The sequence below is a fragment of the Dipodomys ordii genome, unplaced genomic scaffold (assembly GCF_000151885.1).
Source record: "Dipodomys ordii isolate 6190 unplaced genomic scaffold, Dord_2.0 Scaffold3, whole genome shotgun sequence".
Classification (NCBI taxonomy): Eukaryota; Metazoa; Chordata; class Mammalia; order Rodentia; family Heteromyidae; genus Dipodomys; species Dipodomys ordii.
The window spans coordinates 28705404-28724772 of NW_012267219.1; the positions used below are offsets into that span (position 1 = coordinate 28705404).

At 37.5% G+C, this 19369-nt stretch overlaps 1 protein-coding gene across 1 annotated transcript in view; it reads right to left on the reverse strand.

Moving 5' to 3' along the window:
* Fgd6 (FYVE, RhoGEF and PH domain containing 6) overlaps nt 1–19369 on the reverse strand; it is a 107805-nt gene that overhangs the window by 45011 nt on the left and 43425 nt on the right. The window contains exons 4-7 of the mRNA XM_013018911.1: nt 10225–10292; nt 10109–10139; nt 2275–2426; nt 2095–2170 (exon numbers count right to left, since the gene is read on the reverse strand). Of these exons, the coding sequence (XP_012874365.1) occupies nt 2095–2170; nt 2275–2426; nt 10109–10139; nt 10225–10292 (327 nt within the window). The remainder of the gene's footprint in view (nt 1–2094; nt 2171–2274; nt 2427–10108; nt 10140–10224; nt 10293–19369) is intronic.

The window sequence follows — 19369 nt, forward strand, 5'->3', positions numbered from 1 at the left end:
CTTTTTTCTTTTTGCTTATGTGGTGCTGAGGAATTGAACCCAGGGCCTCAGGCATGCAAGGCAAGCGCTCTACCACTGAGCCAACTTCCCAGCCCCAGCTTATTTCTTTTGTCTTTTCTTCAAAAACATATACAAAATGCCCACAGTTCATTTCCCTGCCATCATCACACCTTGGCTGGACTTTGCCTGCTCTCTATTCTCCCTGCTCCCATCCTTGTCACCTGTATCCCTTTCTTCAGTGCAGCCATAGAGTCTAACACATATACACAGTAGCCTCTGACTTCTAATACCCTTCCACTGCATGCAAGATAAACTCCTTACTTCAGTGTACACAGGCTTTCAGAGTCTACTGCAGCCTACTACTGACCCAGGCCACAACTCTCTGCCCTTTTCCAACGTCCTTCTTTATATTCTTTGCCCATATCAGAATTCCCACTTTGCAGACTTTTACTAATGGTTACACATGCTAGGTAATATGGAGCCCAACTGGCTGCTCATTTTGGCCCAGCTGTCAGTTTACAGGCTCCACCTTCTTTCAGGCCTTCATTGGCCACCAGTTTTCACTCAGTACCCTGCCATCTCATAAGTCTCTGTGGATCAAAAACTGCTTATGGTATTTTTCTTATCTACTGACCTGGTCTTTCTCCCACAAAAATGAGTGCTCTCAGAAAGCCTTGTCTACTTTACACACAGAGGTATACTCTCTTTATTTAGAGTACAACTAGTGAGGTAGGTATATAAAACTTTGTTTAACATACACTTGTTATACCAAACAATCAGAACATCAAAGAATATGGCTTGTCACAAAGACTCCCAGGGGAAACATATTTTAATAGACAATGACCAAAGACTTTCAGAGTTTCAGGTTAGTAGCAAGTGGAGCTTTTTCAATAATTACTGTTGCTGTTATTGTTGTCCTTTCATTAATTTAACCTAGCTCTCTAGAATGCTTAATATCTGAACACAGATATCTAAACTGGACAAAACTTTTTATTATAAGCAAAAAGAATTATATAAAAACAAAAATACATTTAAATGTCTTTATAATGTTTACACAAATATGTGTGTCTTTAAAGCCAGTTCATAAAATTTTAAGATAATTTTTTGTAAGGAAGAAATTATATATATAATAGTTATACTTTATTTCTGTGATGACTTCAAAAAACTTTTAGCCATTCCTCAGTCTTTAATTTTGTTATTTTATACTTAAGGTAGAGTTAAGTATTAATTGCTTATCTAGCATATTTCCTATCATGCAGAGGTACAATATTCCCAAAACAGGGAGAAGTAACTTTTTGGGCTATATATAAAGAAAGCTTGGAAAGAAATTATAGTTTAAAAATGACACTTTTTTTCCCCCAGTGCTAGGATACAACCCAGGGTTTCACTCTGTCACAGTTAAATCTCAGTCCACATTCTGTTAATCATTTTGTGTTCTGCACAGACTTTAATGACATTAGTCCTAGACTAATCTATGTACTTCCACCGATGTTACTAACACTTCTGCTTACTCTCTTTCATCTAGTAGAAGTAGCTTCCAATATTAAAGTTCTGGTATTTTTTTTCCTGTTCTTTTTGTTTGTGCTGGTATTAAGGCTTGAGAACTCAAGGCCTAGTCACTGTCCCTTGGCTTTTTCACTCAAGGCTGGCACTCTACCACTTGAGTCAATTAATTGGAGATACGAGTCCCATAGACTTTCCTGCCTGGTTTTGAACCATGATCCTCAGACCTCAATCTCCTGAGTAGCTAATATTACAGGTATGATCCACCAACACCATGTCCTTTTCTGGTTCTGAAATCCATATCCTCCTCTATATAATGTCACACATACACACTTTTGACTTAAACAAACAATGAGTGGCCTCTTTTCAAAATGTCTCATGAACTGCAACTCTAGAAAACCCATGAGATACTTATGTTAAAAATTAAACTTCCCACAAAAATATAAAAAAGTAAAATAAGATAAATAACTTTCCAATGTGCAATATCAACCATCTATCTTTCTTCTGGACAACCTTGATGATCCCAGGTCACCTATAGGAAGAGTTAAATTGGCTGGATATGGGTCCTTCTTGCTTCTAAACAAGCATTACTAAATATTTTTTAATGACACATATTGAGCTCAGGATGCCAATGGCTGGACACTCAAAATCATCAATCCACAGCTGACTGCCAAGAACATCGATATGTTGAAACTCAGCATAAAGAGTATCAATACCCTTATAATTTCATCTACAACACTGGGAAAGCCTGAAACTCAATCCTCTTCTTACCAGTTCAATAATCTTTCCTCCAGCTCCTTCAGAAGATCCCGGTTGAGTTCATAAAGCTGTGGCAGGTAGTACAAGATCTGATTTAGGATCCGGTCCTCAATTATGGGCTTCCCAAGTTGCCGGGAAGCATGGGCCACCGCATCCCGGAAGTCCTGTTACAGTAGAAAGGAGGTAAAACAATATACATACACGTAAAACCTGATGAAAAGCTTTTCTGCCCTAAAATGATATAAATTGCAAAGCTACCAAATTTTAAAGCAGACTGTAATTCTCTTAAATCTTTTAGTTTGATCTCCAAACTTAACAAAGAAGGTATATGGAAATTATATTGCAACTTTAGACTTTAAACTTATTCCAGTATCGTCATATAAACACAAACCATTTGCTTTTAAAGTCTCTCGGGAGATCTTAACTAGTTTTATTTCAGACTTATGAGTTCCTTTGGTACATGTGGTGGCTCACTCCTATAAACTCAGCTACTTACAAGTAGACATAGGAGGATTCTGGTTTAAGTTAGCCTAGGCTAAAAGTTAGTGAGACACAATCTAAAAGAACAAATGGTATGTGGTGGTACATGCCTCTAATCCTAGCTACTCAGGAGAAGGAGGAAGGAAAACTGTGGGCTGAGGCCAGTTTGGGCAAAAGTATGAGACTCTATCTGAAAAATAAAATTATAGTAAAAACAGGTAGGGGAGTAGCTCATATGATAGCACACTTGGCCAGCAAGCACCTGGTCCTGACTTTGATCCCAACACCACCAAAAAGAACAAGTCCCTTTGTTCATTTTTCAGGAGTAATTTCCCAAGCAAGGACTGAAGCACTCTAGGTGACACTAGGTGAAAAGCATGAAGGAAGCACATGGCGTGATCATCTAACCCTTGTTCTAGATTTGCTGTTTGCTTGGCCTAGCTTCATCATCCTCATTTGTCAAATTGGTCTAACAGTTACAGGACTTTAATTAGATACTGTGCATGCATAATGCTGTCGGCAAAGCAGTTGGTGGACACAATCAACAAGAATTTTACCTCAGGGTCTTAAATTCCCCTCACTAAGGTTTATATTTTTCACAAATGAAAATGGTCCTCTTCACAGTACTTTTCATCTTCTGTTCCTTATGTTTTAATATAGGCAAATACCACTCTCAACCTATCACCCCACAAGCTAAGTGTCTTCCTAGATTTCATTGTCTCTGAGGGCGGTCCTCAAGAAGTAAGCAAAACAATAGTGGAATCTGTTCAGCCACCCAAAGGATTCAAAAACAAACAGAAATTCCTTCTTAGTAACAGTCTCAACAAAAATCCTACAGTAAGTGGGTAAAATGACTCACTAGGCTTTAACTTCCTTTAAACATTTTAGTATTTTTATAATTAGTATTTTTATAATTAGTTTTACTGTAATATTCCCATACATGTACATAGATATATAATGATCAAATTCATTCCACCTATTACTCTTCTCCATCCTCTCCCACTTTATATTCCTTTATCTTTTTTCTAATTGCTTTCCCTTCTGGGATTCACTGGCCAAATCATATTTTAAAAGATATCATTTTCTTCCTAATCCTTTTAATACCTGCCTCCAATAAACACATATTATCTATAGATTGAGCCCAGGGCTCTACCAGTGAGCTTCATCCCCAGCCCTCAAGTCTACCTATTTTAAGTAAGTTAAGTCCTCTTAGGCTTAACTGACACACATTAGGACTGAATACCTGGGATCAGTTTTATTGGTCTAAGTTACATTTTTTCCAAAGGAACTAAAAGAACTGACTTGTATAACGTATTAGTAGAATATTAAAACAAGAGTTTATAATTTGTATAGCCTCCAACCCCAAAAAAACACACAAAACATTTCCAGAAACCAGATAGATATTGGCCAATCCCACCCAACAGCTTGCTTCAATCAGCATTCACATTTACTAAGAGAAAACAGAGCTACTTAACACTTGAAAGCCACTAGGTAGTCTGCTATTAGGCAGAACTATAGAATGCATGTACTAATAAAGTCTCCAAACTGTAAATATTTTCAAAGCACAGTAAATGTTTTCTAGGATTTTTGTAGTTTTGTTTTATTTTTACCATTTTAAATATGAATATGATTTAGTTACAAGAGTTTCTTGCTCAGCAGTGAAACAATAAACATTATTCTTTTTCTAGAAGAATAAATGATGATTATGTTTATCCTTTGGCAACAGGACAGCTTTTGTTTTCCAGTTGGAAGGCATTTCTTTAGCCGTGACAGTGACAGTAGATGTTAGCTGCTAAGTAACTTAAGGACCCAGTTTGACACAGCTTCTGTCAGACTCTACATTCCACATGTCTGCCACCTTTGCTAAAAAGGAAACTTGTTCATTTAAGACACATTTAACGAAGACCAGCCAAATGCAAAGTAGTTGGCCAGTGAGATGACCACCTCCAATATCCCATACCAGGTACAGTCGGACTTTTTTCCAGGACTACTGGATATTTGTAGGCAGCTCTGGATGAGATGATGTTCCATGAAGTCTTTTAAAGTATTATGAATAAGCTGGGCGCCCGGTGGCTCACGCCTGTAATCCTAGGTACTAAGGAGGCTGAGATCTGAGGATCATGGTCAAAGTCAGCCTGGATAGAAAAGTCCGTGAGACTCTGATCTCCAATATACCACTAGAAAACCAGAAGTGGCACTGTGGTTCAAGAGGTAGAGTGCTTTCTTTGAGCGGATGAGCGCAGGGACAGCGCCCAGGCCCAGAGTTCAAGCCCCACAACCAACAACAACAACAATAAAAATTATGACTAGTATGTTAGAGTAAAAGAAATTTACGGGCTGGGAAGGTGGCTCAGTGGTAGAGCGCTTGCCTTGCATGCTTGAGGCCCTGGGTTCAATTCCTCAGAATCACCTAACAAAAAGAAAAAAGCCGGAAGTGGCACTGTGGCTCAAGTGGTAGAGCGCTAGCCTTGAGCTGAAGAGCTGAGGGACAACGCCCAGGCCCAGAGTTCAGGCCCCACGACCGGACCCCCCCAAAAAAAAAAGAAATTTAATAGTTAAGAGCCAGAAAAGGATCCCCTTTACTTGGTGCATAGATAAGTTATAGATCCTGCATTCAATCCTAGTGTTGATTCCTCTCCATTCTCCCAAAAAAACAAAACAAAAAACAAACAACAACAACAACAAAAACCAGTATCCTTCCTCCAGACCTACAAAGCTCATGCCAAGGGCTCCATTTGCAACTTATGGCCTCCATAATCACATACAGCAGTGATGCCCCCATTTTCCTTCTCTTATCTGTTGGGCCACCGTCCCCTGAAAGCAATGCACTCTGACCCAAGGCCAGATGTAGCCAATCCCACAGGGACTACACCTAGAATCTTAAACTTCTCAGCATTTCATGAACATCAGCCATTGTCCAAAGGGGTGCCACTGGAAGGAGGTAACATCTTCTTTTGATAAAAAGGATGATTACATCATGTGCCTAATTATTCTAAATGGTGACGGCCAGGATAATTTGGGAAAATATAATGACACTGAAGAGCCAGAAGCAGAACTATTTTTGTGCAGAAGTATCTATTTTTATCAATACTTTCTTAACTATATCAGTGAGAATACAAGACAACAGAACTAGCACTTCAGAAATTAGAAGAGTTTTCTTTTTCACTCTTTCTATCTGCATAATTAAAGTAAAGACATGGGAGTAAAAAAAAAATTGGGCAGGCTAGAGCTTAGTGGTATCAGCTATTTATACTCTGTATTTTTAACATAAACCCCACCAAAGATTCTACATGAAAAACTGAGCCACTTGTGCTCTAGTTTCTGGTCACATTAATCAAATGCTTATTCAAGTTGGAATTTTAAAAGACAGAAATGAGAAAGCATATCATAATACTATTCTTAACAGTTCCTCAAACTGCCTCCCCCCAAAAAAATAAGAACCAGAGTACTTGAAATGGAGCTTTTATTCCTTTAAGGTATTAACATCCTAGCCTTGCCAGCTCTGATCACTGAGGGAAGATCTAAGCAAAAATCAATACAAATAAAATCAAGTATGAACACCAGAGGTAATGAAGCACAAACCAGATGGCCTTGTTCATAGGGTCAGGCTTTATATCTCAGAGTCAAAAAGGAATATATGACTTAATTACCAGCTGTCCCGAGTGAGATTCCTGACCCACGGGCACTACTTAACCACTATAATACAGTGAATTACAAAGACCACAGGGACATATGGATAGAGAGCTCTGTAAGACGGACTCACTAGGAACCAACTTCACATTAAGAAAACGCAAAGCAGCTGCTGAGGTCAATGAGCTATGTCAGGATGTAGAAATGAATGAAAATCCATGAAGTAAAAGTAGAGGGCTGGGCAGAAAGACACACCTTAACAATTTGTCTTTGTTTTTAAAATGAAACTATTTTCCCAACAAAACTGTTTGTCTCTTCCTAAATGCACAATCCTTTAGATAGCTTTCACAACCATCTGTTATCCCATGTTTCTAATTCTCTATAAAAACCATATAAAATGATTATAATATATCCTAAGTAACTCTTGAATAATCAAAATCTAGCTTCCTCTTTATCTTTTGAAGGTGAAGAATTAAATTAGAATTTGTTGGAACAAAAGAAAGAATTCTGAAAGCAAGCTGATATATTCAAGGATACAATGTATCATATAGCGCAAGGTCAAGAAGGTAGAGGAAAAAAAAATTCTAGTCAATTTCTACACAACCCATAGGTTCAAGGGCTCAAGCAGAGCAGATTTCTAAATCTGGCTTCTACAATTAGAAGCAAGTAACTTTGACAACTAGCTTAATTCATTAAAAAATATAAATAAATACTGTTAGGAGGATTAAAATAACTTGTGTAACATAGTTACAGAACATGCTACAAAGCTATATAGATACCACTGAAGGGAAGCCACTATTTAATTTAAAAAGAGATTTAGTAATTTAAATGATCACGCACATTACTTGGAAGCTTGGACAAGGCAACATTCTACCATGGGAATATAGAATAGGAAATCAGATCACAGTGGGGAGAACAGCTCAGCAGCAAGACAAAAGTGATCTTCACAATGAACTCTGTTCAGTGAAATACAGTCCTCCCTGAATCAAGCTGCTCAAAAGGGAAAGTTTGGTAGACACATTAATAGATGCTAGAGAAGGATTCTTTATAATTAAAATGATAATTCAATGATTCATAAGACAAAAAATTGTGTATTTGGTGGAACAGGGTGAGGATTTTTAAATCTAAACACACAAGCATTGAGAAAAGTTTGTATGTTATAATGTACTTAGAAAAAAATGAATAAAAGACATATCTAGTATTGTACATGTGGATGTCCAGGTGGCATTGCATCTAACCCTGTGGCCTTATTGAGAATAGCAAGATCTGGTCTCCAAAACAAAACAAAGAAACAAAGTACCAATGGAGCAAGACTTCTTTATTACTAATACCACTTAACTAATACTTAACTATCTATTAGTCTAAAATACCCAAATTCTATGTTGTTTCCTTTCAAAATATTTTAAAATTCATACAACTTATATAAAATACATTTCAAGAGGGCTACTAACCATGTCTCAATAGCAATCAATTAAGATAACCCTTATTTCAGTTAGTTCTATCAGCTAATTAAGGTATCACAGAGATGTTCCCATTACAGCTGCACATATATAAGGAGTTCTTTTGGAGAGCTGTTATTTAAAACTCAACAAACTTGTTTAGGTGATAAAATACTGGGTCATCTTTTTAAACATAATTTGTTTTGGGGTTTTTGTTCGTTTGTTTGAGACAGGGTCTTATTCTGTAGCCCAAGCTGGCCTTGAACTTAGGATCCTTCTGCTTTAACTTCCTCAATACTGGGATTACGGATGTGGGCCATCATCTCCAAGACTGTGTTATATTAAAAAGGATAATACTGAAAAAGAAGAACTTACTAACAGAATTAGTTATTGTGAGAAATTATTCATGAGGAAATACCTTCTAAAAATATTAGCTTCATAACTAAATTTTTTTTAGAAAATGTTCCCAAAACCAGAGGGTGTTTTCACTCAAGAATTAGGACCTCGTGCCTCTGCTGGACCCAGTGAAAAGCACAGCCACTCATTTGGTGAATGCGATAACCCCTAAGTGTAACTAACTCTTCATGTTCATATAGATTTATGAAAGGGGAAAATGAAAATAACCATATTCTTTACAGAAACATAATGTGTGTAACATTTTGTGAACCTTCTACTTCTCCACAATTATATGTAATTTAGGATGTTAATAATTACACCACATGTAGGCAAAAGATTTTACTTTAACTGCCAATTCATACAAACTTGAAAGTACAAATAAATGCATGAGAAAAAATAAATATGTGGTCAGATCCAATTGTTCCTTGACAGGTCTGTTCAAGACGACCATTATAAAAATTTAAAATAGAACTTTAAAAAGTCAGTTGTAAAAATGCCTAACTGCAAGTATCTGTTTCTGGTAGTTATTCAGACAGAAGGGCAAATGTCTATGAAGATATATTGCCACTTTAAAACCACTTTATTGTAAGGGATGGGTCTATAGTTCAGTGGTACACTGTGTGCTAGCATCTGTGTGACCCCTGGCTTAATCCCCTAAAAAAGAAAAAAGAGAGCCCAGCAAGGAAAAAAAGAAAGAAAGAAAAAATGAAAAAGAAAAAGAAGCCAGGCACCAGTGGCTTATGTCTGTAATCCTAGCTAGTCAGTAGGCTGAGAGCTGAGGATCAAGGTTCAAAGTCAGCCCAGGCAGGAAAGTCTGTGAGACTCTCATCACCAATATACTGCCCTCCCCTCACCCCCAACACACACACAAAAGCCAAATGTGAAGCTGTAGCTCAAGCACTAACATTGAACAAATAAAGCTCAGGGACAGTACCCAGGCCCTGAGTTCAAGCCCCAGTACTAGCATATGCAAACACTTGTATAAGAAGATGGAGAAGGAAGAAGAAGGAACAGAGAGAGAAAGGGGGAAAGGAAGGGGAGGGACAGAGGGACAGAGAGGGAGAGAAGAAAGGAGAGGGAAAAGGAAGGAGAAAGGAGGAGGAGTAGCAGGATGAGGAGGAAGAAGAGGAGGAGGAGGAGGAGGAGGAGGAGGAGGAAGAAAAAGAAAGAAGAAGAAAAGAGAAAATGAAGTTTTTTATAGTGACACACAGATTATAGACTTTAAAGAAACAGATATAAAAGTCCAATTTTTCTATTATCATCTGGTATAACTATCTAGATCTAAGAAGATAGGTATATCTATAGAGATATTTATGTCTTAGGACTAGGTAGAAATATGATATATGAGATATATACATTTTAGAAATGTGTGTGTGTGTGTGTGTGTGTATGTGTGTGTGAAGGCTGCCAGTGGCTCAAGCCTATAATCCTAGCTACTCAGGAAACTTAAGATCTGAGGTTTGAAGCTGTCTGGGCAGACAAATCCTCAATATTCTTATCTGCATTTAAGCAACAAAAGTGAAAGGTGGCTCAAGCATCAGAGCACTAGCCTTGAGTGAAAAAGCTAAGCAAGAATGTGAGGCCCTGAGTTCAAGACTTAGCACTAGCAAAAAAAGAAAGAGAGAGAGAGAGAGTGAAAGAAGGACAGGGAGGAAGGTAGGCAGAAAGGAAGGCAGGCAGACAGGTAGGCAAGAAGGCAGGAAGGCAGGAAAAAAGAACGAAAGAAAGAAAAGGAAGGAAGGAAGGAAGGAAACAATGTATAGGTTAAAATAAATTAAAGCAAGTATTAAAAATCATCTGCCAATCACTCTTTTAAGTGTAAGTAGGCTAAAACCATTTTGAGGAAGGAAAAGAACAAACAGGGATAGTCAGACTTGAAGAAAATATTAGCAGGTACTTACAATATGCAAAAGTTTTAATACATCCACAAACCTGTAAAAAAACAGCAATGAAAAAAATATTTTAAATGAGCCGAAGGGGAGAAAATAGTTTTATGAATTGTGAACTTGATACGTACACTTTCTCTGAGCTCATGATCTCCTTGGCAATGTGACAAACTTTATTTTTCATTCCAGCATCTTCATCCTGTAAGAGTACATGGAAAAATCATGAACTCATAAAAGAACGAGGATCCTCTATGTGCTAGTCATTATACATGCATTTTTGCTCTGATTCTTATATTTCCTATTAGGACACAATTCATACTATGCAGCTCCACAAAGACAGGAATGGGATTATGTACTGCCCTAACGTAATTCTGCTTTCCTAATAAAACTGTCCTTGCTCTCTCCCCACTCCTGGTGGTTCTTTTGCTGCACCAGCATCCTAATCTTAAATGTTCTAACCAAAGAACCAAGGAATACCTGGTTCAAGGGACATGCTATCCACCTAAACTATTTTGGTGTCATAACTGAGAATTCTGTTCTTACTCCAACGTTAGCTAGAGGACTGCCTTCTAATCTCCTGCCTTTCCACTTTTTTTAAGCCTCATGCTTCTCCATTCTTTCCTCTGCGGTGACCCAGCACTGATACTTTCCTAGCTTTCTGGAATGGGGATGGACTCCCAACGTTTGTTGAGATCTCCCTTCCCATTCCTATACCACAGGTTGAAGCTTCATGTGTTTCGTGCCATATGACCCTTTTCCTAAAAACTGAGATTACTCTGTTGAATCTCTCTTTAAGAACCTTGGTGAATCCTTGTAAGCACACATGCACCAAGATTTAACAAGTCTAAACATACTGCAGTTTTTACATAAAATATTCTCTTTATGAAATGAATTGTTACATAAGGTTTTCTTCTCCCTCCTCCAGAAGTAACTGAAATAACTACAGTTTGTATGTCTTTTCTCTGCTTTCATATTTATTTTCCTACAGAAGAGTTATCATGTAATTCCAAGAAGTCCTAACCCTTTTACCAGAACATATTTTTGTGCAAAAAGTATTAAAGGAGACTAAGAAACCAGCTATTTATGAAAAGAAACTTTGAAGAACAATTAATTTCCAATTAAGAGTGGAGAAGAATATACTCTAGGATGTTTTGCCATTCTTCTAGATCTTAGTTCTTAAAAAGCCCTTTTCTTTTCACTTTTTCTTGCCAGTCCTGGTGTTTGAACTCAGGGCCAAGGTTCTGTCCTAGAGCTTTTTTCACTCAAGGCTGGTGTTCTAGATAGAGCACAGAGTCACTTCCTTAAAGAGACAATTAGAAAAATTTGACTGTAATCCACATTACATTCCTCTTTTCTAAGATAGGGTGCTTGAATGATGGAGACTAACAGGTTTCGTAAGTTAAGCTCTACTTAGCTCCAACTTCTCACTTGTAAACATTTCTTAAGAAAAAAAGAGAGAAACTACAGAACCAACATTCCTCAGGAGGCAGTTTTAGCGATAATCTGACCTTGAGGATCAACTATCAGTCATACACTCATAACCATGACTGTGTACGTGTTTTTACAAGAGTATGTGCACTTTTAAAACTTGTTTTGAAAAACATTTGGCAAATCAGTGCTTTTCTGTCATCTGTAGCTGGAAATATTAATGCTTATCAAATGCAGTATATACTTTGAAATTAGAAATGCATTAAGGATTTGGGGCTGTAGGTCAGTGATGATCATGTTAGCATGCACAAGGCCTTAGGTTCAATTCCCCCTCAAAAAAAAAACCCAAAGTTAACTTATTTTTGATATCTGCTTTTTATTTCTTTTTTTTGTAAAGCATCATCTTATTTGTTAATCTGCATTTTGTTTCATTCTTCTTCAGGACCTTATCTACTAGGGCCTGCATTAGAGAGAACTGTGCTATGTAGATTTGAGGATCACAGTTTTGAAGCCAGCCCAGGCAGAAAAGTCTGTGAGACTTATTTCCAATAATCTACTCAGAAAAAGCTGAAAGTGGCCACACTATGGCTCAAAGTAGTTCAACTATTAAGAGGTAATAAAACGCATAGATTGGAGAACTTGTACATCATGGTTTTTAAAAGGACTAGAATCCAGAAAACCAAGAACTTTGATAATGCAACACAACTTGAGTAATTCAGATTTAAATGTGAACAGATATAGTTCACTAGAAAAGACCTAGGAATAGTCAACAAATATATATAAAGTGTTGAACATACCTTGGCCATGTAATTGTAACCCCTCTGTACAGTATTTTCACAATAAATAAATAAATAAAACCACATGATTGTATTTGGGAAATTTAAAAAAATTGTTGAACATAATTAGTTTTTAGGATAAAGTAAGACAAAACTACAATGGGAAGGAGAGGAGAGAGGAAAAAGAAAGATGGAGGGTGAATAATTTCTAAATACTTTGCAATTATGTTTGAAGATAGCATAAGGAATATCAATGAAAGCTCTTGACCAGTAAGAGATTAGAAGAGAAAGAAAAAGTAAAAGGATTATTCTGAGCAAAATATAATATATGCATATCTGAAATGCCATAGTGAAATCCCACAGTACAATTTATACACACTGAAAAGAAAAATGAATGATAGAAAAGTAAAATAGGAGCCAGTGCCAGTGGCTCATGCCTATAATCCTAGCTACTCAGGAGGCTGAGATCTGAGGACTACAGTTCAAAGCCAGCCTGGGCAGGAAAGATGGTGAGACTCTTATGTCCAATAAACTACTAGAAAACTGGAAGTAGTGCTGTAGCTCAAGTGGTAAAGCGCCCTCCTTGAGCTGAAGAGCTGAGGGACAGCGCTCAGGCCTGGAGTTCAAGACCCACGACCAACAAAAAAAAAAAAAAAAAGTAAAGTAAAATAGGATCAGAGCAGGAGTGTTGGCACCAATGGGAGTGGCAAGGACTAATGGAGAAGGTGAATGAAGATGAATGCAATTAAAGTCGTTTATCTGCAAGTATAAAAACGAAGCAATGAACTGAGAAAACCAGGGAAGAGATAACCCTGTTGAAAAAGAAATATATTCACTACCTAAATTATGTAACTGTAACCTCTCTGTACATCATCTTTCCAATAACAATTTTAAAAAGAAAAAAAGTAAAGAGAGTGATGTAACTGTTGAAATTGTTTTAGAAAGGGCGTGGAAGGAAGGGGGAGTGACAGGATAAAGCTTGAATCCTATACATTGTACAATTAATTTATGCTAGTATATGGAAATGCCACAATGAAGTCTCCATTGTACAATTAATATATACTAATAAAGAAGAAAACTAAAACAGAACAAAAGACAAAAATATTTAAGAAACAAAATGAGCTACAATTTCATACTCACAGAATGGTGTATAACGGAAGTCAGAAGGTAATAGGTGTTGATCAGGATGTAGAACCACTGGCACCTATGGATGCTGGCGGGCCTGCTAGTCCTCACCTACATACTCTAACATGGGGTTTCTATAGCCTCCTAAGACTCTGAAGAACAGATTTATTCTCCCTGTCATTCTAAGATCATTTCCAAGAGGAAGGAGTTAGTACCATCTTGAAAGCCGGTGAAGCTGCCTGAGACTCAAGGTCTCTTGCCTTGTCTCTGAGGCTTGATTATCTAACTGAAGTTTTTCCAAAAGAAATGAAATTGCCTCATATTTCCTCCCTAACAACCTCCTTAAACAGGGAAGATAAACTCATAGAAAATACAAAAAGGTTCTACCTACTTACACTAAATGTACCCACTATTCTGACAATAGAAAAACTTCATGAGTGATAAGACAACCTCTGTGCCATTCTGCCCTTTATCTTCCTTAAAAATTTCCTACAGGACTTGTTTCCCTCCCCATTTCCCTCTCTACTATGAAGAGGTTGTTTAAGCTTCAACTTGCTGGCAATTCATTGTGTTTTCCTTACCCTTCAAGTCATCTTTTTTTTTGGGGGGGGGCCAGTCCTGGGGTTTGAACTTAGGGCCTGGTTGCTATCCCTGGGCTTTTAAGCTCAAGGCTAGTGCTCTACCACTTGAGCCACAGCTCCACAACCAACTTTTTCAGTTGTTAGTTGGAGATAAGAGTCTCATAAACTTTTCTTCCAGGGCTAGCTTCAAACTACAATCCTCTCAGATCTCAGACTCCTGATTAGCAAGGATACAGGTGCCCTGCTAAAAAGCAATCTTTTGTCTTTTATATCAGAACCTGAGTCTACTAGTCAGTCTGTTCTTCTGGATATTTATTTCTTTAATGCTTAACCACTAAAGCCACAGATCCACTTCCAACTTTTTTGTTGTTGTTGTTATCAATTTGAAATAAGAATCTAACATACTTTTCAGTTCCTGGTGGCTTCTGTGTACTTGTCCATGATAATCAGTGCTAATCAGATTTTAGCCAATGTCACAAAATGCCTGAAATAAACTACTTAAAAGAAAATGTTTAGTTTGGCTCGTGGTTCAGAAGTTGTCAGCAATGGTCAGTAGGTGTAGCTTTGGACCTGTACAGCATAGACTCAAAGCTTTCAGAAGCAAAGAGAGAAAAAAACAGGAAGTAACTGGCACTGAGGTCACAAAATACCCTTCACCTTTGCCTTTTAAAATAGAAAAACTAAACAAAAAAGGATAATTATTAGAAAATGACTTAATGGATTGCAGTCATTTCAAGATAGAAAAAAAGTCAAAGCTAACCAAAATTTAAAGTTCTATTATCATCTCTAGCTTGTAAGAACAAAGACTGATTTTGCCCAGGACAAATGGTGAAAAAAAAAAATACCTCATGGTAAAAACGTAAGGGAAGTCATATTTGGCAGCTCAACTTCTTATTAAATCATCACTTAAATTATATCACATTTCCAAGCAGATTGCCTGTTAAATAACAGCACCTCCCCAAAGTACACTGCTATAGAAGTTGAAACAAACCAACGAAAATACTTTGTCAAGGTCATAAAATAAGTCAAACAAATTCCAAAACAGAACCTTTGATCTTAAATCCAGTTTATGCTCTGATCTCTTGATAACACCATTGTAAATCCTTAAATATATTTTCTTCTTTTCAATTTGACAGAACTACTAACAGGCCTCTTATATTGTACACAAGAATTATAATAAAAACAAAAAATGTAGCCAGGTTTGATTACACAGGCGTCCTGGCACTCAGAAGGCTGTGACAGGAGGTTCATGAGTTCAAGGCCAGACTGGGATACACAGCCAACCTCCTCCTCAAAACAACCAAACAAAAAAGCAAGCCAAACAACCAAACAAAATGTTAACATCTACATCTACCTGAGAAACACCTCTTTATCATTCTTACCCCAAAGACGAGGCAATGCCATGATCAATATCAAAAGGACAATGCTCTCATCAGCTTTCACTTCTCTCCTTTAGGTACTATCACAAACGATTTTCAAAAGATTTACAGGAGGACAAGGAAAGCAGTATGCAGAAAAAGTGAAGATGAATGTTTTAATCACAAAGAGGCAAAATAGATATAACTCACTTTTTAAAAAAATTATTAAATATTGAAAGAACAAAAAAATATAAAAACTGAATCTGGAAAGAGGACATTACCCCACCCAAAACACACTCCCAAGACACCATTCGGTTTGTGAATATCACGCCATCCCTTTTATAATAGAATACCTTTCCATTGTGTGGATATACCACATCCACTATATCCACTTATCAGCTGATAAACATTTAGATTCTCTCCACTGAAACTACTGTTAATAATGCTGATACAGACATTTCTGTACAAATTTTGATTTTGCTTTTTTTAGTTTTTTGGTGCCAGTTCTGCTTGCTTTTATTTGGCTTTTTCACTACTGATCAGCACACTACAACTTGAGTCATACCTCTAGTTCTGACTTTTTGCTGGTTGATTGGAGATGAGTGTCTCTGGTTTGTCTGCCTACCCAGACTGCCTTTGAACAGATATCCTCACATTTTAGCTCCCAGATTAGCTATGATTATAGATTTGGGTATATAATACACTTCATTTTTCTTGGGTAGATACCAAAAAATAGAATAGCTAGGCCATATGGTAACTCTGTACCTAAGCATTTGAGGAATTGCCAGGATCTTTTCCAAAGCAAGGGCAATATTTTACATTTTCATCCCAGCATAGGAAAATTCCAATTTATAAGTCCTTGATCAGAGACATAGGAGGTCCCTATGTCTCCTACATGGGAAAGTATAGGAAGGCTGCAATTTCTCCATATCCTCATCAAGCACCTGTTACTGTTCATCTTTTTATTAGTCACCATCCCGTGGGTGTAAAATAACACATTTTTTTAAGGTTTTGATCTGCATTTATCCACTGCTAATGATGTTGAACAGCTTTTTATGTGTTTAATGGTAATTTTATATCTTTTATCTATTCAAATTCCTAGGTCTAGGCTGTTTATCTTGTTAGTACTCAGTTATAAGACTTCTGTATTCATTACCTTACCCATGTAATTGTAACCCCTCTGTACAGTATTTTCACAATTAAAAAAAAAGAAAGAAAGAAATGTACTCATTACCTTGTTAATGTGACTATAACCTGTCTGTAAAGTATTTTCACAATAAAAAACTTATTTAAAAGAAAGACTTCTGTATATATTCTGCTTATAAGTCCTTGGTCAGAAACATGTTTGACAATATTTTGATAATATGATCTTTTTTGTTATTAAGGATTGTTTACATAAAACTTGATTTGAGATTATTAAGATTTTGCTTGCATTAGATACTGCTATTCTGAACAAAGCATTAATATATGTACTCTGAAATACCATAGCAAAATCCCTTGGTGTAATTATTACACAATGATTTTTTTAAAAGAGGACAGGAGGGGCTGGGAAGGTGGCTCAGTGGTAGAGCACTTGCCTTGCATGCATGAGGCCCTGGGTTCGATTCCTCAGCACCACATAAGCAAAAAGTAAAAAGCCGGAAGTGGCGCTGTGGCTCAAGTGGTAGAGCGCTAGCCTTGAGCTGAAGAGCTGAGGGACAGCGCCCGGGCCCAGAGTTCAGGCCCCACGACCAGACACAAAAAATAAATAAATAAATAGTAGGGGAAAGTAAAACAGGCTCTAATGGAAACGGCACCAGCAAGGAAGAGGAGGAGGAGGAAATGGCGCTGTGGCTCAAATGGTAGAACACTAGCCTTGAGCTGAAGAGCTCAGGGACAACACCCAGGCCCAAAGTTCAAACCCCACAACCAACCAAAAAAAAAAAAAAAAGGAGGACAAAAGAAGAGAGGGAAATGAGGATAAACATGTATGAAAACAGAACAAGGTAACCTGTTGAAACCTTTTAGGAAAGAGGAGGGGAATGAAGTAGGAGAAACAGTGGGGAAGATTGACCAGGATACATTGTTTATGTGTGTGGCGATACCACAGTTAAATTCCTTTTATACAACTCATGCACCATAATAATTTTTAAAAGATTTTGTTTAGTTTCATGTAACCCAATAACGACAGTTAACCCAATGTCAGGCATTGTTCAAAACAGAACACAATCGTTTAAGCTTTACTACAATCTCTGAAAATAAGGACGTCTCTCTTCTACTCTCCCTTCTTTTAATAGATGGGTAAACTAGGGCAAAGAGAAACTAAGTTGTCCAAAATCACAGAACTAGTGAATAGTGGGAGCCTAGGCAACCTGGCTCCAAAACCTGTGTTCTTTACCACTATGAAAGCAAATTACTTTAGGCTAAGGCAATCATCAAGCCTAGGCTATCCTATCTAGGAAGCCATAGTAGATTATTGCTGTTCTTTTCTCAGATGAAGAGATAGAGTAAGTTCATCGGAGCAGCTGAGAATTCTAGTGGAGGGAAATTATTAATGCTACCGGCACCAAGCCAAAAAAAAAAAAAAGTAACTGAAGATGTAATCATATATCTATAGCTATGTATCAATATATTTAGAGATGTGGCACAACTAAAGACATAAATCAATACATACAGGAGAGGGAAGAAAGGCAAGGACAAATACTGAGGAAGGAACCATGGGAGTCTCCACTGACCATAGAAGATGAATGAATCAACTAGGCAGGGTGAGGGCTGGCTATGTTGAGAGGCATACCACAAGGTCAGAGATTAATCCTTCCTTTACATCATGTACAGGTTCAATCCCCAGAAGAATGTACACAACAATTTTAATCACTACTTCAACTATGGAGAAAAACTAGAAAAGGTTCAAGCAAAAGAAACAAATATACCAAAATGTTAGTATCTGTCAGAAAAGGACATAGGGGTTGCTTATCAAAGAGAGTAAAGGCTGGTTTAATTATAATCCTCAGAGAAAACCATTTGAATGCTCTTCCTCAAACCCTTCACTGGTTTGGCTCTCCAAGTCATTTAAATTCCAGTCAAATTTCCCCTTCTCAGAGGCTTTCTTCCAAGCAGTCTCCCCAGTGTCTAGCACATTTTCCCTTCACGGCCTATTATACTCTTAAGTTCTTCCTTTTTATGCATTTACAGCCACTCTTGCCTCAGTAGGATATGTGTAGACAAAAGTATGACTCATAAACCCCACTGATCCCTAGCAAATTCCAGTGGTACCTAGCACACAGTAGGTATTCTACACATATCTGTAAGAGCTATATATCCAAGAATAACCAACATGGAAAATGAGCTTACATAGATAATGATACATAACCATAAATTACAGCACAACAGATACTGATAAGGCATACAATAAGTTAGTTGATAGTCCAAATGACACCAACAGAGTGCTGCAGAATGCTCTGAATCCTTAAGAACAGTCATTCATGGGCTGGGAAGGTGGCTCAGTGGTAGAGCGCTTGCCTTGCATACATGCGCCCCTGCGTTCGATTCCTCAGCACCACATAAGCAAAAAGAAAAAAGTCAGAAGTGGTGCTGTGGCTCAAGTGGTAGAGTGCTATCCTTGAGCTGAAGAGCTGAGGGACAGCACCCAGGCCCAGAGTTCAGGCCCCTCGACCAGACCCCTCTCCCCCCAAAAAAAGAACAGTCATTCATCTTTCTTAGTAGTTTCACAAGTTCACCTGCTTAAGTGGTTACTTTCAATATTTTGTTCTAATACTTTATTAGAAATCAAGTCTGGTTAGCCATAAACAATGGATAAATTCTGGGTACTAGATAATGTGCTAAGACTTTCTATATATCAAATTATTTAATCTTCACAATTCTGCAAGTTCTACATTTTGTTTCATCTAAAATGGCAGTCTGCTGGGCACTGGTGGCTCATGCCTGTAATCCTAGCTACTCAGGAGGCTGAGATCTGAGGATTGCAGTTCAAAGCCAGCCCGGGCAGGAAAGACTGTGAGACTCCTATCT